At 33.9% G+C, this 22,627-nt stretch overlaps 3 protein-coding genes across 5 annotated transcripts in view; 1 reads left to right on the forward strand and 2 right to left on the reverse strand.

Moving 5' to 3' along the window:
• Positions 1–3,219: 3,219 nt before the first annotated feature.
• On the forward strand, positions 3,220–4,689 carry LOC115232910 (NF-kappa-B inhibitor-interacting Ras-like protein). The gene is made up of 2 exons (XM_029803080.1): positions 3,220–3,460; positions 3,554–4,689. Exons 1-2 carry the CDS (start codon positions 3,362–3,364, stop codon positions 4,058–4,060), a joined length of 606 nt encoding a protein of 201 aa, XP_029658940.1. The 5' UTR covers positions 3,220–3,361; the 3' UTR covers positions 4,061–4,689.
• Positions 4,122–7,764, reverse strand: LOC115232909 (fatty acid 2-hydroxylase). 2 transcript variants are annotated; one of them, XR_003883681.1, is made up of 6 exons: positions 6,540–7,764; positions 5,639–5,864; positions 5,335–5,495; positions 5,081–5,241; positions 4,862–4,981; positions 4,122–4,800 (listed from the first exon to the last, which is right to left on the reverse strand). XR_003883681.1 is itself a non-coding variant. In XM_029803079.1 (6 exons), exons 1-6 carry the CDS (start codon positions 6,882–6,884, stop codon positions 4,715–4,717), a joined length of 1,071 nt encoding a protein of 356 aa, XP_029658939.1. In that variant the 5' UTR covers positions 6,885–7,764; the 3' UTR covers positions 4,122–4,714. The 2 variants fall into 2 exon arrangements, 1 of the variants encoding a protein (XP_029658939.1); XM_029803079.1 differs by having other exon boundaries at positions 5,109–5,241.
• Positions 7,765–7,863: 99 nt separating this feature from the next.
• Positions 7,864–22,627, reverse strand: part of LOC115232908 (sodium- and chloride-dependent transporter XTRP3) — a 17,437-nt gene continuing 2,673 nt past the window's right edge. Inside the window, exons 2-13 of one of the 2 annotated variants that reach the window (XR_003883680.1) lie at positions 18,398–18,630; positions 17,923–17,943; positions 17,492–17,713; positions 17,243–17,353; positions 16,923–17,164; positions 16,288–16,438; positions 16,011–16,212; positions 15,748–15,907; positions 15,507–15,669; positions 15,208–15,408; positions 14,573–14,646; positions 13,108–13,244 (exon numbers count right to left, since the gene is read on the reverse strand). Coding sequence is in view for 1 of the 2 variants with exons in the window: in XM_029803078.1 (XP_029658938.1) it covers positions 13,092–13,244; positions 15,208–15,408; positions 15,507–15,669; positions 15,748–15,907; positions 16,011–16,212; positions 16,288–16,438; positions 16,923–17,164; positions 17,243–17,353; positions 17,492–17,713; positions 17,923–17,943; positions 18,398–18,630 (1,859 nt within the window). In the remaining variant the exon portion in view is untranslated. Of the gene's footprint in view, positions 13,245–14,572; positions 14,647–15,207; positions 15,409–15,506; positions 15,670–15,747; positions 15,908–16,010; positions 16,213–16,287; positions 16,439–16,922; positions 17,165–17,242; positions 17,354–17,491; positions 17,714–17,922; positions 17,944–18,397; positions 18,631–22,627 lie in introns of both variants that reach the window. The other variant, XM_029803078.1, reaches the window with a different exon arrangement.

Genomic DNA, 22,627 nt, shown 5'->3' on the forward strand with positions numbered 1-22,627 from the left:
TTATTGAGAAAATGAAAAAAGAACGAGCAATGTGTATTTTGAAAAAAATATAACATAAATGATAAATAATACAAATATAAATTACTTATCGCATACGGTCGCTCCGTTCCTCGCTTGATGCTTTTCCGAAGTTCTTTTTCCTCTCTCGTTCCTTTGCTGTATCCACGTAGCACTTACACTCGCGAAAATATGGTTAATTACGATTAGTCGAATATATGATGATCGCGGAATATTTTGCACGGCTCTCCCAATCGCGGAACAATCGCATGCACAGCGCTTTGATAAAGATTTATCATCGCGATACAGTTTTGTATCATTTATCAAAAGTTAATTGAACGTTAATTTCGTAATAATCATAGCGAATTATGCTTCAATATTAGTTATGATCGCGTTTAGAGGAAAAATTTAATAATATACGAAGCGTCTCGCACCATTACTTCGGTGTGCGAGTGTCGCCGTGCGAATGAAAACAAGGCCGCAACATGTAAACAATGGCGCGCTATACGTCACCAATGCCAAATATTTTGTTATTGATAATACGTTACTATTATATACGATACCGAAATATTTCCCGTCTTATGACGTATATATATATACGCGGAATATTAAATTATATGTATAAGTATTTTAAATTATAGATTAATTATTTATTAATCGATAGATGTGTATCACGAAGCATTTCGTTAAGTTAGTTACTCGAACCTGCGATTCGATTATTTAATTGCAAGTTCCCAATATTAATCATATTTAGATTGTTGAAGAATCGAACGATAAAAAATACCGGAAGAGATATATTGAACTTTATAATATTTAATTTAAGTTCAATTTAAATTCAAATTATATTTAATTAAATATTATTAAAGTAATAATTATTGCTCATAAAGAGAGATAGCAACAAAAAGAATATAATTATTATTATTATTTTAGACTTCTCTTACTACATTTCGTATTTGAATAAAGGAAATAAAATTTTATTAAAATTAAATAAATAAAATACGCGCTTCGAAATTTATCGTTGCGATATAATTAACATATGATTTAAGAAATTAATTTTAAATATTTTAAAAGCAAATTTTTTCGCATTTTCGGTTTTTTATTTATTGTTAGAGTAGTAGTTCTGGGTAATACCCCACGAAATAGAAAAGAAACTTTTCACATTTTTATGCTCAAACCAGTATCGCAAGAGATATCGCGATTTTTTTATCATTTTTATCTATTATCATTCGTCAAAACTAAATGGCGCATTTTATAATATTTTTAATAACACACACACACACATACACGTTAATTATTTTAATAATATTTTAATATTTTAATAATATACCGTGAGCAGCTTTCATCGAGATATCCACTCTTAAAAAGGCATATTAAATCGATACTTGTAAGTATTGTTACCTCTTTTTCGTTATGCTGGTTGATTATTTCGACGCTGTATTGTGCATTACTTTATATTTTATATCAATAAAAAGCCTTTCATGACTGAGCGACGCATTAAATATTAATTGCGTGTGTAATTTTTATCTAATTGATTTTGAAAAAATGGAGAACTAGAGTTAACGTAAGTAATTATACGCAGACACACACACACAAAATAAATGGCGCGCGCGTATGGTGCGCTTATATTTATATGTATTATTAATTATTACTTTTAATTATAGGTCAAACGTATGCATGATTTTAAAGGGATATATTAAATTATCAGAAAATAAAAATATTTAGAATCTCAAAATTCAGAAATCAAGATGCATATTTTCATATTTATATAGCTTTCATTAAATAATGATAATGTGTGTATGTGTATATGCGATATACTTTACTTTAATAGACTTATAAATTAATGGGTGTGTATACTTATATCATATATACAAAATTTATATCATCAGATTAAACTTTATGCTTATAAAAAGGTCTTTTGACAAAACCGCGTTATTTTATGGTTCTTTAGTGAAGCAGCTATAATTTACGACGAATAGTTAGACCCCATTGCGTGCAAAATAAAGGTGGCACAAATAGTAGTACATAAAACGGTACTTCTATTGTTTGGTAATATGGTCCCTCTATCTTTGCGGTCTCACCTGTGGTTAAACGAGGGTATTGCTACGTTTATGAGAACGTACATCGCTGATCAGGTTACTTCATTATATACCTCTTGCAATGCTTCGCATTTGCAGTTAAAATAAATATTTATTAATATTATAAGAAAACTGAAATATTGTGGACAATTTTTAAAGTTTTAGAAATTATTTCTATGCAACCAAAATAATTGCTCTCTCTCTCTTTCTTTCTCTATATATTTATTTCTCTCTTACCGAATTTTTTAAATTTTTTTTTATAAAATCTGAAATGTAAAGAAATAATCAATTATGTCAAATTAAAACTTTTATTCTTCAGATTACTATTCCCGAGCTTAGGATAATGGATTATTTGTAATACAAATCCAACACAAATCGCTCCATTTGTACACTTATTATGACATACCTCTTGTAATATAGAAACAAATATACAATCTCTGTTTTAGATAAGAAAATTCATAAGCAATAATATCCAGGAACTAATAATTTTATATATTCATATATGTTCAAACGTAAAACAGAAATATACTTATCTCAAATTAAAAGTCAAATTCACTATATTTTTAAAGTTTTTTAAAATCAAGAAAAACCAAAGATGATTTATCCAAAATTGGAAATAATTCAGTCGGAGTAATGAAAAATAATATTCTATTTTTATCCATATTCATATAATATTATATATTATATTCATTCATATTACACAAATAAATTTTTGTTATACTTTTATATTTTTAATAATATATTAGCTATTATATTGTCAAATCTTTTTTTTTGATATTACATATATGTGTTTATGTTTTAAATGTAATAGTATTTCATCAATCGAAAACTGCTACATGAAATATAAATATAATTTATTAGCATATTAATCTAGAACATAAAAAATGGAAAATATAAGATCTAGATTATAAAATAAATGTAAATTAAAAAAAAAAATAGAAATATAAAATATAAAGATAAAAATATAAATTTAATTCATTAGTGAATTAATTTAAAAGTTTTCAAGAATCTAAGAATAATAGTTTAATTAAGATTCATTTTATTATGTAAAATGCACCAACCGCAGCTGTTTTACGGTGGCATCGAAAAATGAATCTAGCCATTTAGTTCCGCCGACTCTAAAATGAATCCAGTTACGCTACTGTACCAGCTGGAAAAAGCGTCTTAGGAAAAACGGCGGCGTGGCCCCTCTCAGGCAAACGTGTATATATAGTCAAGTAGTTGACAGTTCTGATGTCATCTGTACGCGAGGGAGCGTGTATCTAACGAAGACGTTAGATTTAGATAGTATGGGGAAGACTACGAGGGTAGTCGTTTGCGGGATGAAAGGAGTTGGGAAGACAGCTTTACTGGAACAGCTCATATACGGGAATATCGACGCGAAGACGGTATGCGTTTGTTAGGTTATGTTACCGCGTGATTTACATTGCGCGTATCCCGCGCGATGCAAATTTATAATCGCCTGTAATAATTAATTACAGGAAATTCATCCTACAATCGAAGACATTTATGTCGCCAACATTGAGACTGATCGCGGCACAAAGGAGAAGGTTAGATTCTACGACACAGCCGGACTTGAATCTCTACAGAGCAATGTAAACAATCAGCAGCTTCCACGACACTATCTCGGTTTCGCTGATGGCTATGTCTTAGTGTACGATACTGGTAAACCTGAATCTCTCGATGTTCTCTTTCCTTTGAAGAAAGACATTGATAAAAATAAGGATAAGAAGGAAATAATTGTGATTGTGATCGGTAATCGAACGAAAACCGATGCCGTATTGAATAACTTGGAAAATACTGCGAGTAAAGCGACCAATTGGTGTACTAGAGAGAAAGTTAAACATTATGAAGTGGACGTTATGGATAGATCTAGTTTATTTGAGGCATTTGTGCATCTATCGTCTAAGTTGAATCCTCCTGCTAATAAAAGTACATTTTCGCAATTAAGTATGGGTAGGAAGACTGTCAAGGCAGAAGCACAGTGATGCTTGTTTAAGAGTATGATGGTATTATAGATTGCGATATGAGGAGTCACTCATGTGAATGTGTTGTACTCAGGTATAATTTATTTCATAACGGCTAAATGCCACAATATAAATATACTTTGAGATCTCAATAACAATATATATCTACGGCACAGTATGTACTTTACTTTTCTTTTAACTTTGGACACATTTGTGATATTAGGTTTGAAAGGAGATAAATGGACTTAAAACCATGGGTATATCATGGGTTATATACTTAAAATATTAACAACTTTGCTGGTTTAAAACCGTTTAACATTATTTATCGAATAAATATAAAGAAAAGATCATCTACTCATCAAATACTAATTCTCAATATTTGTCTTTGTTAGTGCATTGTATTGTCATTTTTTGAGAAATTTGTGTGCGCATGTAGTCATTAATTTATATATACTAGAAAGCTATTGAATCTCTTAAAAACTTAGGTGTGTACTTAAATCTTTATGGGACTGAGTTATATTTAATTATTACAAGGAGTACAATCTCTGTACTTATTGTAATTACAGTTGTGATTATATTAATAAGGAATTATTATTTATGCGATCAAAATATTTAAAAAAAGGAATACCATGAATAAATATAAACGCTGCTATATCTTTCTTTTTCATTATTGTTTTACCATTCTAATGGTTTGTCTAATTTTCGTAAACTTAGATCCGTCTTGAGTAATCGATCCCACAATTCACTGGTAACTCCAAATCCTAATAATTAAAATCATTAGTTCTCTATATATTCTTTCTGATAATAATTTCCATCCGTTACCTTGATTATGATGTAAAAAGTGATGATAATTGTGTCTTCTTTTCATTGTATACAAATACGATTCGTCTTTCGGTGCTCCATTATGCAAATAATAGTGCATTAGATCATAACATAAATAGCCTATAAAATAAATAAAATTAAAATTGCAAAATTATTTATACAAAACTGTAATATAATTGGATTATGAAAATAATTAATCTCGATATGAAATATATATACCGGAAGATTTTTTTTATGAGTAGCATACCCGTTATAGTACCAGCGCCGACAAGATTAACTATTTCCAAAGGAAATATGGCTTTGTAAATTTGCCAAACAATCGCTGCTACGGTTAAACTTAATATCGGTGGAAACACCAATCTTCGTTCATCCAATGGTGCCTATTGATATAGGTTCTCTTTACATACGTATATACATTCAGCGCGAATGTTTAAATACATTTAATTTAAAATATCTGAAATTCTGGATTGTACCTTATGATGACTCCCATGAAATAGGAAATGCAAAGTAATCAGTAACTTCGAATTATGCGGTGGTTTTAAATGAAATACTTTCCGATGTACGAAATATTCCATAACGGTCCAGATAAATATCCCCAGAACGAATGACGGTAAAATCCTTTGCAACGTGATCACTAAAATATACAATGACCTTACGATTATATCGTAGATCGTAAACGTCTAAATTTTTATGCTTCTTTTGTGCTGTATTGTTTATTGCTTCATAAATGTTTAATTTAAATGCAAATTATATATATGCACGATACACACGAATTACCGATGCTTGTCGAAATATTTCCAACACATCCCATGTAAAAGAAATATATAACTATGGGAAACCAGACGATCGGCATGATGTACCATGGCGTGATTGATAATAATTCTAAAATGTCCGATTGAAAAAATCGTATAGGTCGGTTTACTGGCAGGTTTACCCATTCCCAATATCGATCGCCCATAAGGCCCACTTGCCGCAATATCGGCGCATCCCAATTAACTAAATCCTGAGATGAAACAAGATTTCTCATCAATGATAATGTTTTTTTTATTCTCAACGCATTATTTATTTGTTTGGTGTCTAACGCCATTTTTTTCTATATAAGTCTTCAAATAATTTACCATAAATAAATATCATAACAGAACAATTACGTAAAATGTAAATTTTTGCGTTTACGGCGATAGCTTATCTTTTTTACTTTTTTTTACTCAAACATCGTGAATGTAAAGCGTAAAAGCAATCTAAACGTAAAGATAAATGTTTTATATAACTAATAGATATAATATATTATATAACTAATAGATAAACTAATCTTCCTCGATAAACTTGATATATTATAAACAAATCATTTAATGTGCAATGAAACAGAATGCCGTCAATTTATTTTTGACGCCTGCAATGTCTTATCATATTATGCTATTTTTACAACAATTGCAGCTATTTTTTAATTTAATCAATGTACACATATCAAATTTTTTTTTTTAAGATTGGAAGACAGTTGTTTTTTTTCGAACTTACGTATCTTTTTTGCATAAATATATTAAGAATATTTTTTATAAATGAGAATAGTTTAAATGAAGATATTTTAAATCAGGACATTTTTTATATAGAATACGTAGGTGGATGTTGTCGATTGATTATCTCTCTTATATCGATATTTATTTATATGTATATCACTCACTTCGCACTCGTTATATCTCTCTTGGAATTGCATGGCAAATTCTTCGAGAAGATAGTAGGCAGATTTGGAATGAGGATGTTTCGCTAATTCACCATCTAGGATTTGATCCTTCAAAGGTGTAAGCGTATTTTTTCCTCCCGGATGATAATTTAAGAAACTTTGTATATTATAAACGCGATCGCGATATTTGACATGGAATTCTGATTTTTTCCGCGTCGTGTCGTTACGATAACTTTCATCTTTATTTGCGCAAATCGTATTGGCATTCTTCACTTTGTGAATATTCGCACACACATTCTCTGAATGAACTGTGCTATCGAATCTTTTATCTCGACGGATATCCATTTGTAAAATTGTAAAAAAGAAAGTTAACTATTATAAGCTGTAAGCTCAAGATACGTATAAAGTGATATCCGTCTGTACCCCGTTACAAATTCTCAAATACCAACTCCGCGGAGAAAGAAATTTCCTGGAGTCCGTCGAGAATCTCAAGTCGCACTCTCAATTTCGTCCTGAGACAATCCCTCGTCTCTCGATTTTCTTGTGACCGTTCTCTCTCTTGGTTACTACGCGACTCGTCATCGTGATCCTTCGCTTATATCTTTCCTTACAATTTTGCATTTTTTATAAGTCACGCTCCCTCAAACTTCTCGCCTACAGCGCGCTCATCTAATCACTCTTAAATCACTTGATTATTTCGCTCCAAGCTAATATCAGTTATTGTCTACCTTATCGACGACTCAGGTAATATCTTTCTCTAACGCTTACACTACGAAACTTGCTATGTACTATGCACTCCAGTGCATTTTATTAAATAGACAATGTTTGCGATATGGTAATCTATAACAGATAAGATATTACAAACGTTACGTGGGAGAACTCGATGATTGCATTATGCCTCATAAATAACGACACTGTCATACTGAATGGTATCGTAGCGATTATCAAGATTAATCAAAATTTACATATATCTAATGAGAAGATACGAATGATAACTTTGTATTATATTAAAGCTACATTTTTGAAAATGTGTATGATAAATGCAGAGAATGCAAAGTAAATGCAATAAATGCAATATATGTGATAAATGCAGGAAAATGCGTAGACACAAGGTATTTAAAAGCTTTGAAACTTAAAGATTTTAAGCAAAATAAAGGTATGGTTTTTATGAACTCGTAACTGTTCTTCAGGTAAAATTTTTCTAAAATTGTATTTAAAATTCTTAAATAATATCATATATGCGAATCAAAAGTTCATTAAGTAAACCTTATGAAACATTTCTTTAGAAATATTATTAGATATCCTGAAAGAGAATACATTTTCGGCAATAAATAAGCTTTTATTTAAACGCTTTGAATCTTGTATACATTGTGTACATAGTAAATGTCTAAGTTTCAGTCGCTAAAAGTATGGCGACGATGTTCAAATTCAAGGACAGCTTATGATTTGAACACATTCACGCTATTAAAAACATACGTATTGTGTCGAGCAATAAAATACAATCGGAAGTACTCGCTCGCTATCGTAAATTGATCTCTGCACTAAAATAATTACCATTACGAATCGTATAAACCTAAAGAACTAAAATATAATACTCGTTTTTATTTTCTTAATATTTACGCACAACTGAAGAAATTTTCCCCTGGAAGAGAAATTTCATTTCCAAGTGACTGAATTGAATTTTAGCAGCGTCTAAGATAGAACTATCCAACATTAATTATGTCATTTATAACTATATGTACATATCACTTCGAGGAATTACCGGGCGCATCGGACACACAAACGTTTAAGCGAAACTCTAATAAATATAGAAATATTGAAATGAGGATATTAAGCGTGTTCTCTGTGCTCAACGGTGCCATTTAATTTTCCATTTAACTTTCGATAAGAAGGTAGGCCAAAAAGGCATTGTATTCAAATTCTTTAATTGTTAAAAGTTGATTTTAATGAATTTATTACAAATATACGCGTAGTTCTCGATTTGAAAATAGGAATGTCGCAGAAGGCGATATTGCGATTGCTCTCCAACTTTTATCCGCTGACGTGGAAAAAGTCGAAAAACGAGAAGTAATGAGAGGTCTCACATATAGATTCTTTACTTTGTTTAGATTTCGTTTTTAAGTAATTCATTTTTAGACATAATAATGATTGCTTTTATTGGTATATATTTATCTAAGATATCTAGGGGAAGACAAGAAAAGAAGAGGAAAAGAATTATTTTTTTAATATAAACGAAAGCTAAATGGCAAAGTTCGAATTCTGGGGTCTGAGAGACTCCGCACATGTGAGTTTAATATTATTTATTAAGGATTAACATATGCACCAATCTCTTTTTAAAGTTACAGCTCTGAGCTTTTAAAAATATTATTTATTTTTCCAAAATCAAACAATCTCTCGATTTTTGGAAGCAGCAGAGATATACGCGATACGCGATATCTCTTTTCATAAAGAAAGAATAAAAAGTTTTCGAGAGACATAATTCGTCGTGTTTTTTTTCTAAGGAGGAAGCATTTTCTCCCTTGCACCTGTTTATTTTCTAACAATACTAATATGTTTGCGATAAAATTAATCATGTTTTCAATAATTAATTATATTTTATAATTAAATTATAAATATATCGTATTTCAATTATTTATTCAAATTAGCCCAGATAGTTCGTGCTTTCTTGATTCTGATAAAATTTGAAAAATTATGAATAAATTTAAAAAAAAATGAAAATTTTATTCAATCTTTGAATTAAAAATATATTCTTGTAATGTGTGCTGTATAAAACTAAATGTTGTGTGTGTGTATCGTGTTTTTCCAAAGTGAAAAGATTCCATCATATTTATCGAGCAGAAACATGGCAATTCTGCAAGATAAAAATTTTTTGAATACACGTGAGCTGATATTAATATTTCGAGTTTTTCTCTTCATTTTCTGCGTAAAAATATTAACACAAAAACAAAAAGAAAAATGTTATCATAGAATATTTAATTGATCTTGGTCTTCATGAGAGATTATGTGACTGTTATCTCGATATGTATGTGTTTACTAGAATTGCACTATAGAATTATTGTTTCTTTTTGTATATTCTAATAGTTCGCGTGTCAATTTTGAAGAAATAAACAGTCGGCTCACAGAATGGCAAAAGAGAGTGCAACAAGTTTTGCAAAATAAATTTTGATGTAGCACGTCCTGCATGTTGAAATTAATCGAGATATACATACAGGGTATACTTGTACAGTAAATACGGTAGCATTCCCAAGTTTCTTCTCGACAAAGTAAGAAAAACATCATTTTAATAAGCGTTTAAAAAAAAAAACGTAAAATTTAATGTGCAGTAAAAAGTAGAATCAGACATAGTATAATCTCGCGGTACGATTTCTTTTAAATGTAGGATAAGTCCGGAGGTGATGGCCATACGGGAGAGATGGTCAACGAAAAAATTTTAAAGTAAAAACAAGAAAATAACTTACTTTTTCATTTTTTTTTTTTTCCAAAAATTGCGATTGCGTGTTCTCCTGAGTAACTCGGGAAGCGCATCAGCGAGTCAGTGCCTGTTGAATAATTCTCTAAAATTTTTTCATTGACCATCTCTTCCTTACGACCATCACCCCCGGACTTACCCTAAATGTAATATGTAAACGCAAATATGTGTAAATATGTAGAGGGTATAATGGCTTTTGAAAAAGGTGTGCTTTTGCTGCGTCATATATTTTACGTTAAATTGACGTTATCTCGTCAACTCCTTGGGAACGGGTATTGCTTATCGTGTAACTCACATATCAAGGGGGGGGGGGAGGGGAAGGGGACGTTTCGCACATTGTGTACTTACATACGCCCACGTTTAGACGACTAGCTTCTAAAAGTTTGTGTCCCTCATGCACGAAGTAAAAGAGCATACGCTTTTACACGTAGAAAAAAGGGAAGAAAGTAAATAGGTACGATACTTTGTAACACTATCTCCTAAGCGATTCAAAAAATAGGTACTTTACGAGGTATTAATTTAGATGCGGTTGGCATATAAACGCCGAGTTATTATTTACAATGGCACACACGCGTTACGTTTTCATCGAATTCGTAATGTCATTAATATATAATAATAATAATAATCTCTCGCTCCTAGGACTCCTATTTTACATACCGTTGTTACTTTCCCTGTGATACGAGCGCTTTTCGACTCGCACTCGCTTTTACAGCACCGACCGTTAATGTCTATTTTGTCTGTGTTCGCGAATTACTCACGATATTGTACACGTTCTCATTGATTTGTCCAGTTAATTGATCTCAGTTTAAAGTATGTACAATATAAATAGGACAGAGGATAATCACAATGGCGTTTCCGAGCTTAGATCGTAACGTACATGTACACGAAAAGATATTTCGCGAAATTTGCACAGCAAATGCGATTCTCGCGCGGATCGCAATCTCTTTATTATTGACATTACGGTTATTCGAAATTCACACCGTCTCACGAGACCTTAGGAGATGGAACTTGGCATACCGATCGCTCGTTGATTATATCCTAAAAGCGGAATCGGTACGCAGTGTTTCCGTATTCAAAATAGCTGGACCAGCCAAACAACGCCCGGCGATAGGGCTATTTCGCGAAAGAGAAATCTATCTTGGAATAGCGGAGGTCCCGTATTCTCGAGATACACAACACGATACCAGTATATAGTAATATATTCTGCACCGGTAATGTATTTTATCGAAATGTCACGTTCGTATAATGGCACCGCGTGACGCCAAAAATATTCACATCTTTTTCTGGCGAAATTAATAGTAAAGGAACGCGTCACGTATTATACTTCGATGCTTTTTAATTGTTAACTTAACGATATAATCCGTCAGCTGATGACGAGTGAAATTTAAAAATAACAGTTAAGCCAACTTAGCGCCTGTTTGGATCATTATAATACCTTCTTGCGGAACATAATCTAATTGCCAATTAAAAATATTATTTGCTCGTACTTGTGACGTAATTCGTTTACGTAATATTATTCGTAATACATAATTTGTTTGCTTAACGAGATCGAATAATGCAGATCTGATCGACCGTAATCGTGTTTCAAAAATAATCTTTCACAATCTTCATGAAATATTAAACTAATTAACTTTTTAAAACCAAATACACATACAGAATATATGTATATATATTATATGCGTTTTTAAAAGTTTGGAAACGTATTATATATTTATAAGTGTTTTCAATATAATATATATACGGTTTAATCTCTTTGGTTTCTCTTCTTTTCCGTAAAAAGTATCTCAAAAGTGCTTTACTAAGCAAAAATATTTAGATAATGAAATAATAAAAGAGAAATAGCATTAACCCGTTTAGTATACGAGATTCTTTCTTTTGGAACGTTTTTGTAAGGTCGATCATGTCTGGGCTGCAATGATACGCGAAAGGTAGAACCTCGGAGGAACCGAAAGCATACACATTCCATTTCTGGATCGTGTAAAGAGAGCAGTAAACAAATCGTCTATATTTGACTAACAACTCGACTACGTTCAATTTTATTGTCTAGTCTTTCCGACGTTTTTCTCATTGGAAAGATCAAACTACTACGTTCTAACAAGAAGAAAAAGAAAAGAATCGCGCCGTTCAATTAAAAACGAATTGATCCGGACGAATTCAACGATCCCGCGTCAGATCGTCTCCGCATCACGCGATGACTAAAAAGCCAGAACGCTCTATTCTCTCGTTGCTATTTCTCGTCTGCTATATATGTTACCGTATTCCATCTGTTGATTCGCGATTTTACCCGGAAGCGCGTGTAAACGACGGTAAAGCACGTCGCGGCGCAAATTGGTCGCTCTCGCGGCTCTATACCTTCCTAAAACTTATTTCGTATTATCATATTGCTCCTAATGGCGCCTCGATCCGACAGATTGAGCTCGATTTGTAACGAATTCACCCTACATCTATCTAAAGTATACGTATATACGAAAAAATCGCGATCGACATACCCAACTTTTCGACCAAACCAACGACGAACGCGAATTTTCGTCGTTAAATTTTTCTCGAGATGTATAAATCATACTGGATGCAAGCGCAATACTCGTTAGTGGTCCATTTGCATCTGGTCTGATTCGCTCATCATCTCGATACAACAAAGAAGTTTCAAGTAAATTTGAGCATTCGCGCATTCCGTTCGTTGTTTGTTTGCTCGATACGTTCCATCTTAAGGATGCACGGCTTCGACAGCCTGACACACCAATGACTGTAGTATATATAAAGACCAAACTTGAGAAATTTTTAAAATTAAAGATTTAAAACAAACAATTCAATCTTGTCGAAAATTTGCTTATAACACACGGATTATTCTCTATTGAAACGTAATTTCTCTCGTAAGTCTTCGCAAATTAATTATTGGTATCGTAAATATCTATGTGTCTATTTCTTTATGTGATGATGTATGAAGTGAGCTTATCTCGCAAAGATATTGACTATAATTTAGCATAAACCTTAGTTAGTCTTTATATATGTATATAATCATTGCCGATATCTTTAGCCTGCGGTTCGCAAACAAACAGTACGAGTCATACCGATATTATGCGCTCTTAAAAGTTCATTACTTCCATTTTGAAAGCCCTACCCTGCATTGCTTTCTTGGCGAGTTTGCTCATGGCCGGTACAGTGTTTGTATCGTCGTCGCTATTAATGTCCTCGTCCTCTTCCGGGAAGTCCTCGAGCCGATCGTGATATTCATCAAGCTGAAAGTTAATTAATGATATTAGTATTTATAGAATTGTGCGAGCTAAGGCTATAGCTAAGAGAAGTAGACGAGGCTACGGTCTTGATTTTTGGAGCAAGGATAGAGAGACAAAACAACTCCTCTTTTCGATCACAGTTTGTAGAATTATCTCTGCAAACTGCAATTGAAAATAGAAGTTATAGTAATGTCTACTGTTAACAATAAAATGTACACGTGACATATATACGTGATCGTAGCTTCGAGAAAAAATCGAAAGGTTCAGTATCGTAAGTGATCCATGTTTTGAATAGAGATCTGTTCAGTTTCCGTCCGCGCCCACGTAGCACATATTTCTAAGCACAAGCTATTTATGAACTTTGGTCTCTAAAAGTTACAAATTTTTAGCTCATGATCGAACACTCATAAATAGCTGTGCTTTTCAACTACATATTTGCTTTTTCGTACTTTCGCATGACGTGAGAAGACTAGTTGAACAAGAACTTGTAACGATCACGCAATTTAATAATTGACAGACCACTTTTAATTCTCAACCGATCAATTATACTGTCCTATGCAAACATAAGTGTTTCTTCATTCCTGGTGAAGCATAACGTGACTCTTGATAATAGATGAAAGTTGTGGATTTTCATGTCTCACATGCTAAAATCAGGTCAAATTTCTCGACACGCGTACTTATCAAAAGCAAGCATGCTGATTAATGGAATCTATATGAGTTTATATCTCACAATTTGTATAACAATTTCTTCGATATAAATTTATCATAATAATTTTATCATATCCAATTTGCAAAGTTAATTTCTGCAATCTATGCCCATTATGAAAGTTTCGTTGATTTAGATTTTGTTATAGTACGAATTTGCATTAAATATATCATAAAAATGGAATTTAAATATATAAATTTAGAAATAGATATTAAAATGTGATTTAAGCTTAGAATTTTTTTTTATCATGGCGTTTCCTGTATAAAACAATTCTGTTTGAAAAGTATTTTTCATACTATTATAATTCTCTCTACATCAACTGTTCACTTACGTCTAATCATGCATTCTATCGATGCTGATGATATTTTGCCATGAAGTGTGTTATATTAAATTTCTATCGGTATAGTTTCCTTTCATTATTCGATCGTGCAGAGTATTAATTAATCGCGCGACGTTGAACTCAATGAGTATGATTTGTCGAGTGGTAAAGAAGACAAGATATTAGAGCCGAGTAATGTTCCGCGCTGTCTGCGATGCACGCTAACATCGTGTACGTGTGACGATGAATGCGCTAAAAGTAACATTCATGAGGATGCATTCTCAAAAGTTAATGCTGCGAACTCACGTGTATAACGTAGCTACGGGGATATCGAGTAATCGACGTTACCACACAGATAGAGAATGGATGCTTACCTACAACTGCAGATCGTACGTTCAAATGTGAGTTACCTAGACACCTCGTCTGACGCTTAATTGGCTCACCATGAGAAAATTCATAATTACGGGATCGATATAAGCGACACCTCATTTTTGCGAGTCAGTTTAATCGAGCAAAACTGTATTGCGATTAAATAGGCATGGGATACTCGTCAGCCCGTGGTGCGCTAATTAAGCCGATACATCGTTTCAACAGACAAACTATCTCGGGGTAATAGGGTAACAACGCTACTCGGCCGAAACAGTTATTTTAAGGGGAGAAACAACGCTACTTGCGTCCAAAACAATTATCGCGAAAGAAAAATGGACAACGTGCGTTTATCTTCAACTCGCGTCCAGTTATATATAGTGGACTGTTTGTCGCGAATTTTACATACATTCCATGACGAACGATCACAAGCCACAACGCTATCTTTGCGGGAAACATTTCTCCTCGCGCACATTTTTCCTTTACCATACAATTTTCAATGATCATGTAACTCATTAGATTTCTACATATAAAGACACACGATTGCTACGATTATAATGACAAGCTCTACTCACGTCAACGTCGCCCATCATTTCCTTGGTGGAAACGGTGGTATCGATACGACGAATACTGCCTTGATGAATATCCACGTCGAGTTTCACGCACTGGAATCGTCGTAAGAGGAAAACGAGCGGAATCGGCGCGATACCCGCGACAATTATGGCGGCCGCGATGCCCAGCACCCAAGTGGGATAACTCGCAGGTTCTGTCATACCCTAAAAACAAGATATTGGTAAAGAGATAGTATTACTATCGTAATTATATTATCATATAATTTATATATCGTTTTTATAATCTGACATAATCTCTTTACCAATGTCGCATTCCATGCCGAGTATTGCGGTTTCTTAATGAACATAGAGGCGATGCTTGATATGAGAATGCAAACCATTATTATGGGAGCGAGAAATCGCCACGTGACTTGCCAATAAATTCCCGGTCTGTATCCTGTCATCTCTTCGATGTCCTTCGTGAATCTGCACAGCGTTTGCGCGATTATTAGATCGATTAACTGTCTCATTGGATGAAAAGGAGAATGGAATTTTTCAACTTACTTTTCGTGACCGTATACGAAGATCACGGAGATCATTTCCATCAGAGCGACCATAACGAGGCCGATGGTACCGGCGAAGCTGTCAAACATTTTCAGCCAATATTCCCCAGCACCGGTGCAGAAGATGAGCCCCACGAAAAAGCAAACGACACAGACAACACCTACATCCGCAAATTAAACGTTTAGAGCAGATAGTTTTGTATATTTATTTCTTCTGGGCGATATTGATAAATGATGAAACGATAGATAAACAATTGCCCTCACCTGTTATATATTGCTTCTTTATTCTTTTGAAGAGATCTATGTCGAAGATTACACAAAGCATGCCTTCAAGTATTCCAATTTGTGAGCCCAGACCGAGGGCCAAAAGCATCAGGAAGAAAATGCAGGACCAAAACGGCGCACCTGGTAATTCCACGATCGCCTGTGTAAACACAATGAAAGCCAATCCAGTACCCTCAGCAGCCTGAAAACAATCATCATTTAATTATTTTATTAAACGCTCTCAATAAATTCATGAGATTTCTCACGCATTACTCACGCTGTCCAACTCATTGCTGAGACTGCATGATTTTATCGTGGAATTTTTTATTTCCGAAGAATTGAAGCTTTTCATAAAGAGTTCGTAGTCTTCGAGATCGAACGAGGTCGAGTTATCCAATAGCCCATGATCCACCAGGGTATTCTTCGCGCTAAAATAAAAGCGATTTAACATATCTTCTGTGTCCCTCCGTTGTTCGCCACATCAGCGATTAGCATATCCCGTCCCATTATGATTTAATCCCTCCCGCTTCTAAATGCTCAACCATCTGACGTTTACAATTAAATTAAATTAAATTGTGATAAGAATGTAAATCTACGTGCATTATAGTAATATGTGTGTGTTTGATTTTTTGCAATTTAATTTAGTAGCCTCATTAATGTGAATTGTTATACGTTACTAATGGGATTAGTTTTTACAACTTAATTTAATAAAAAGTTTTCTGTTCATGTAACCTATATGTTATACATTAATAGCGTAACACTGTTAAAAGAGCGACGACACATCTCTCGAACAAGCAGCAACAGTTATCATTCAGCCGTTTAAAGATACATCTCCGCAGCCGTGGACGATTTTCACTACTCTCTTCGCGATGGCGAATTTAGAAACGATGGCCGCGCTTGCGGTCGCATTACCTGACGACGCACTTGTCCACGTTTGACATTGCCTTGAACCCCAAAATGGCGAAAATGACAACGCTCGCATAAATGGCAGTAAACGCGTTGCACACGCTCACCAGGATCACGTCCCTCACGCAGTTGTTGTTGGGGGTGTTGTAGCTGCCGAACGCGATCAGGGAACCGAACGCCAGCCCGAAGCTATAGAAGACCTGGGTCGCCGCGTCAAGCCAGACCGTGGGCTCCAACAGTTTCTCGACCTTGAACGAATAATGCAAATGTCATATCTAATATCCGCGGTCTTTTGTACCGCTCGACTCGATACAATCGATCGTCACCTTTGGTGTGTACATGTGCGCCAGTCCGGCGCTCGCACCTCTCAATGTTATCCCGCGGATGAAGAAGATGGTTAGTACGAGATACGGGAACATGGACGTAAAGTATACCACCTACAAGAGAAAGGATGTTGAAAAAAAAATGACATTCAGTATTTGCGATACTAAAGGGATGTGTCGAGGCCAATTTATTCAAGGCGATTAATAACAATAGATCAATCGACATCGACTCTGAGTGCGACACGATCTTACTTTGCCTGACGACTGTATGCCCTTCATGACGATGAAGAACACGATGATCCAACTGAGCAAGAGGCAAAGGACAATCCACCACTTGAGACCTTGGCCATCGTCGATCGACGGTGCCGCGTCTAAGGTAGTCCTGTACCAAAAATATGCGGTCTCCGAACTCCTGGCACATTCCTCGACCGGTTTCCCGTCCAATTCCGGGCATTTTGCCCACGGCAGTGATTCCTAGTTGCGTCAGAATATGCAAATAGATCATCAATATACGCTTTAACGAGTATACCGTTATTGCGCCGTAAAAGCTGAAGCGGCACTTTGGGAGCGCCGTGATGAAATTTGCATGCACGCTATAATTTATGCAACTATTACAATATAATGCCAATAGCTAGACAAAATGATGCTGTATTACTCAATGTTTACAAGACAAGAATACTTACACCGAATTTGATGGTGACAGCCTAATTGAAACATAAAAAAAAAATATAAACGTTATTAATATTTTGCAAATATATAGAAAACATTACAGCGACGCCATCGGTAACTGCACGCACAATCGAGGATTATATTTTATTTTGACTGTCGCATTTATTTAAAATGATATCACTATTTGTGTCCAAGACATTAATTTTTTAAATTGTTTACAATTAAAATAATCTTTTATATTTTTTTTATATACATAGTTTTTAGTTTCTCTCTAATATATCTTTATTAAAAATACAATTTTTATTAGAAATATTGATAGATTTTACTTTTTATATAAGCGATACGCGCTTATCTATTACATAAATTTTATATTATCTATTTAAAAGTCTAAACTAGAATAGAAAGTGCAGGGGTGAATAATACTTAAGACATCTCGACGCAGATTACCGTGGCGTCAATCGCCGCTACGAACGTTATCGATCTGCTTACCTCGAGCGAATTGAAGAGGTAGAAGAAGCACCAAGTAATAATTACGTTATAATAAAGCGCAACGAAAAACGTAACTATGCATGACGCGATTCCTATACCTCCTAACCAAGGATGTATAGTGTTCCAGACGCCCAGGGAACCCTGTCGCATACGTTGTCCGAGACCCAGCTCGATCAGGAAGAGGGGTACGCCCTCTAAGATGAGCATCACGAAAAAAGGAATGAGGAAGGCACCTAAAATGTACACGCAAATACATCTCGCTTTAACAGGATTGTAATTTTCGTTATACAAATATTTAACATTGAAAATTACAATGCTACATTATGTTCGCGAGAAAGTTTTGAATGAAATAGAAGAGTCACTGGAGGATCACTTTTGAAACATCTTTCTGAGAAACAAGGAATGAGCGTGAAATTTCCACTTTTATTTCCATTTGCAAATCTAGATTCGTCGAGATCTCGATTTAACAAAGGAAGAGACAAACCAGGTCGACTACGAGACAAAAATACTTATATTTCGCTTGTTGATAAATATTTTATACGACGACCGTTATTCATTATTCGGTCAAAATTTTGTTACAGAAAATTTTAATATTGTCATATTTTTGGCATATCATGCGTATCGTGTCGGTTCTGCTTAACCCATAAATTTTAATGTTCTTCAAAGATTTAAACTGCATTTTCTACAATATACGAAGAATACGAGTATGCATAAACATAAAACAGAATATTCATACATAAGAATCGCTAAGTAAGCGAAAGATATAACAAGCTAACTTGATATCTGTTTTTTATATGTCTTATTTGCGAGATAATGTGCTTCTATCATATCCAGTACGAACACATTTGCACATCGATGAATTGTGTTAACGCAGAGTGAGAGGAACAAAGATTATTTTTAGAAAAAGCATTGCACACGATATATTTTAGGATTAGAATTTTGACGTCGCTCGCGTATTTTATGCATTTAACGCAAGGTTTTAAATATATATCTTTCCATTTCTTTTATATTCAAATCATAATTTTTAAATCACGTGTTTCGTTTACGTTGTCAGCGGAGTGTTAACATCTCACGTGTTTTTAAATTATTTTCCTATTTTTATAATATCAACGTTATCCGCTTTTTTTTGCATCTTCCCTTGTTCCTGACACGTTCCTCTCTCCCTTTAGCTTTAGATGTCTAGTTTCGCGGTCGTAGCTGGAGCGCCTTGTATTGATCGAGCAACCTAAGTCCTAACCCGTTCAGCCACTCCACCACTTGAACGATCTTTTTGATATACAAATGCAAATTAGAGCTAAAGAGAAAATCGCGAGCTACGATACATTAATACCTGCCTTTTTCTACACCAATGTGTTTGTTTAAAGCTGTAGGAAAGTGGCAGTAACACTTTTAGCTCCAGTGATTGATTAATTGAACTCGATTATAAATAACTTTTTAAATATTTCGATATATTAATTTTTAATTTACCATGAGAGTAACGAAGAAGTAAAAGATAAAAAGGGGAATTGAAACGTGCAGAAGTAGATCTTATGACCCTTGATGGCGACGTCATCGGTAATCCGATGTTATACATTGGCGTTTAACATGTCAATGGCTCGTAACGCAGACTCTCCGCGTTTTAAAGCCGCTATTACTTTAGAGCTGCGAAACAGAGAGCGGCAGATGTTAGGTCGTCGCGTGCTTTCCGTTACACAGTGGTATGGATCGATCGATAGGCGTTCAGTGACGCGGACGCGCTACGACGCAACGAGGAAATTTCCATTGAAAGCCGAGTCTTTTTCGTCTAAAGATTTATATATCCACGTATGAGTAAGCATCACGTAATTCAATCGTCGGCAGCGATTTGCAATTACGCGCAAAAATTTTTGCTACCAAAGTTCGAAAGCGGTCAGTTTGCAATTTTGCCAGCTTGATAAATTCGAGAATTCCTTCTCTACTTAAAAATAATATAAGATTCAGCAAACTTTATCGCGCGCGTATAACATATAATATTTCATTTATGAAAGCTTATCTTTTTTTAACTCGTTTTAAATTTATACAAAAAAAAAAAAAAAAAAAAAAATTTTTAAAGAACGATTTTTTAAATGAGAGTAACGAAGAAGTAAAAGATAAAAAGGGGAATTGAAACGTGCAGAAGTAGATCTTATGACCCTTGATGGCGACGTCATCGGTAATCCGATGTTATACATTGGCGTTTAACATGTCAATGGCTCGTAACGCAGACTCTCCGCGTTTTAAAGCCGCTATTACTTTAGAGCTGCGAAACAGAGAGCGGCAGATGTTAGGTCGTCGCGTGCTTTCCGTTACACAGTGGTATGGATCGATCGATAGGCGTTCAGTGACGCGGACGCGCTACGACGCAACGAGGAAATTTCCATTGAAAGCCGAGTCTTTTTCGTCTAAAGATTTATATATCCACGTATGAGTAAGCATCACGTAATTCAATCGTCGGCAGCGATTTGCAATTACGCGCAAAAATTTTTGCTACCAAAGTTCGAAAGCGGTCAGTTTGCAATTTTGCCAGCTTGATAAATTCGAGAATTCCTTCTCTACTTAAAAATAATATAAGATTCAGCAAACTTTATCGCGCGCGTATAACATATAATATTTCATTTATGAAAGCTTATCTTTTTTTAACTCGTTTTAAATTTATACAAAAAAAAAAAAAAAAAAAAGATTTTTGAAGCACGATATTTTAATTTCGCGTAATTCCATTATATTGCTATTATAAACTCCTAAGTGGAGTGCCTGGTGATTTTGGTGACGATAGATTTTTAGACGGAAATATTACCTCTATGGCAACGAGGTGGGTGTTTGAGCAATAGTCTAGCAACGGAAGCTCGATTTGCGCAGTTGCTGGATGATAACCGATATGATTTCGGTGTGCATATAAACTCCGTCACAATCACGCGAGGGCCACCCGCGTACACCTCTCGTGACCTATCTACCTACCCACATCCGCGAAAGTAGATGTACGTATGTTAAATAGCTGTTCGTTCTCGCGATTGTGATAAGAAGAGCTGCTCAGCGAAACGGACTTAAAACAATTCAACGTACGAGAGCAGGAGCTTGTTGTTAGTCAACGAACGCTATTTTCTCGGGCGAAAAATTCACGCTCATAAAATCTATCCAGATTGCAATATGTGTGCGCATATTATATACGCGTTTTGTATACTCGTATTTCATACGATACTAAACAAAATGCCATACTGCTAAAGCGTATGTCTTTTAGTACTTGCGGTTGGTCGACCTCTCACGTCAGATTGAATTAAATCAGGTGCAACCTTGAACTAACTTTATCTTGATGAATAACAGATATCTTTCTTCTGTATTGATTTAGCATTATTTCATATATACATATCGCGATACTGTATTTTCAGCTGAATTTTATACATAATTTAAATTAAACGAAATGTATTTTTAGATAGAATGTCATTTATAACATCTCGATAGTTTAATTGATAAGATATTTGTACGGAAAGCCGGAAATATATAGGTTTAAATTTTAGTTTAGGCGATATTTTTCACAATATATGTGAACACAATATATGATTGCCGACAATATTGTTTTTTCAGGGAGAGATTTATTAACCTTCTTTTGTATAGCAAAGAGTCTATAAACTGTAGTAAAGTATACCTTTAAGTATATACTCGGTATTTTTCCACGCAAAAAATATATGACATTTACATTACTTTTTTTTTTTACTAGTATATTATTTTTTATTGATTATGAGTGAAACAATGAAAGATTGTTTGTCTTTTAAAACTAAATTATGATTCTTTTGTTATATTAAAATAAAAATTAATATTTATAAAATTAAAAAATATTGAATAAAATACTAAATTAAAAAATATTGTATAAAATAAGTCATATATATAAAAGTAGAAACAATGTTATACACATATAGAGTCTACAAATAGAAATAAATTAAATAAATTCAAACGGAATTGCAAGTTAATAAAAATCGAATTGGTCATGCGGAACAAAAAATCTTTTGCCGTCGCATAAATTATAATAAGCCATCAAGCATGTGATCTAGTATATTAATATTTTTCACCGCGCGATTCTAGTACATTTTATTATTTATGTGAGTACATTAAATAATTCTCTCTCAAGAGAGAAGAAAGAAAAAATTATGACAATTCTACTAGTAAATTTAAAAAAATATACAGAAATATATATATATATATATATATATATATATATATATATATATATAAATTTTTTTA

The sequence above is a fragment of the Formica exsecta genome, unplaced genomic scaffold, assembly GCF_003651465.1.
Source record: "Formica exsecta isolate Colony F162 unplaced genomic scaffold, ASM365146v1 scaffold1505, whole genome shotgun sequence".
NCBI classification, from domain to species: Eukaryota; Metazoa; Arthropoda; class Insecta; order Hymenoptera; family Formicidae; genus Formica; species Formica exsecta.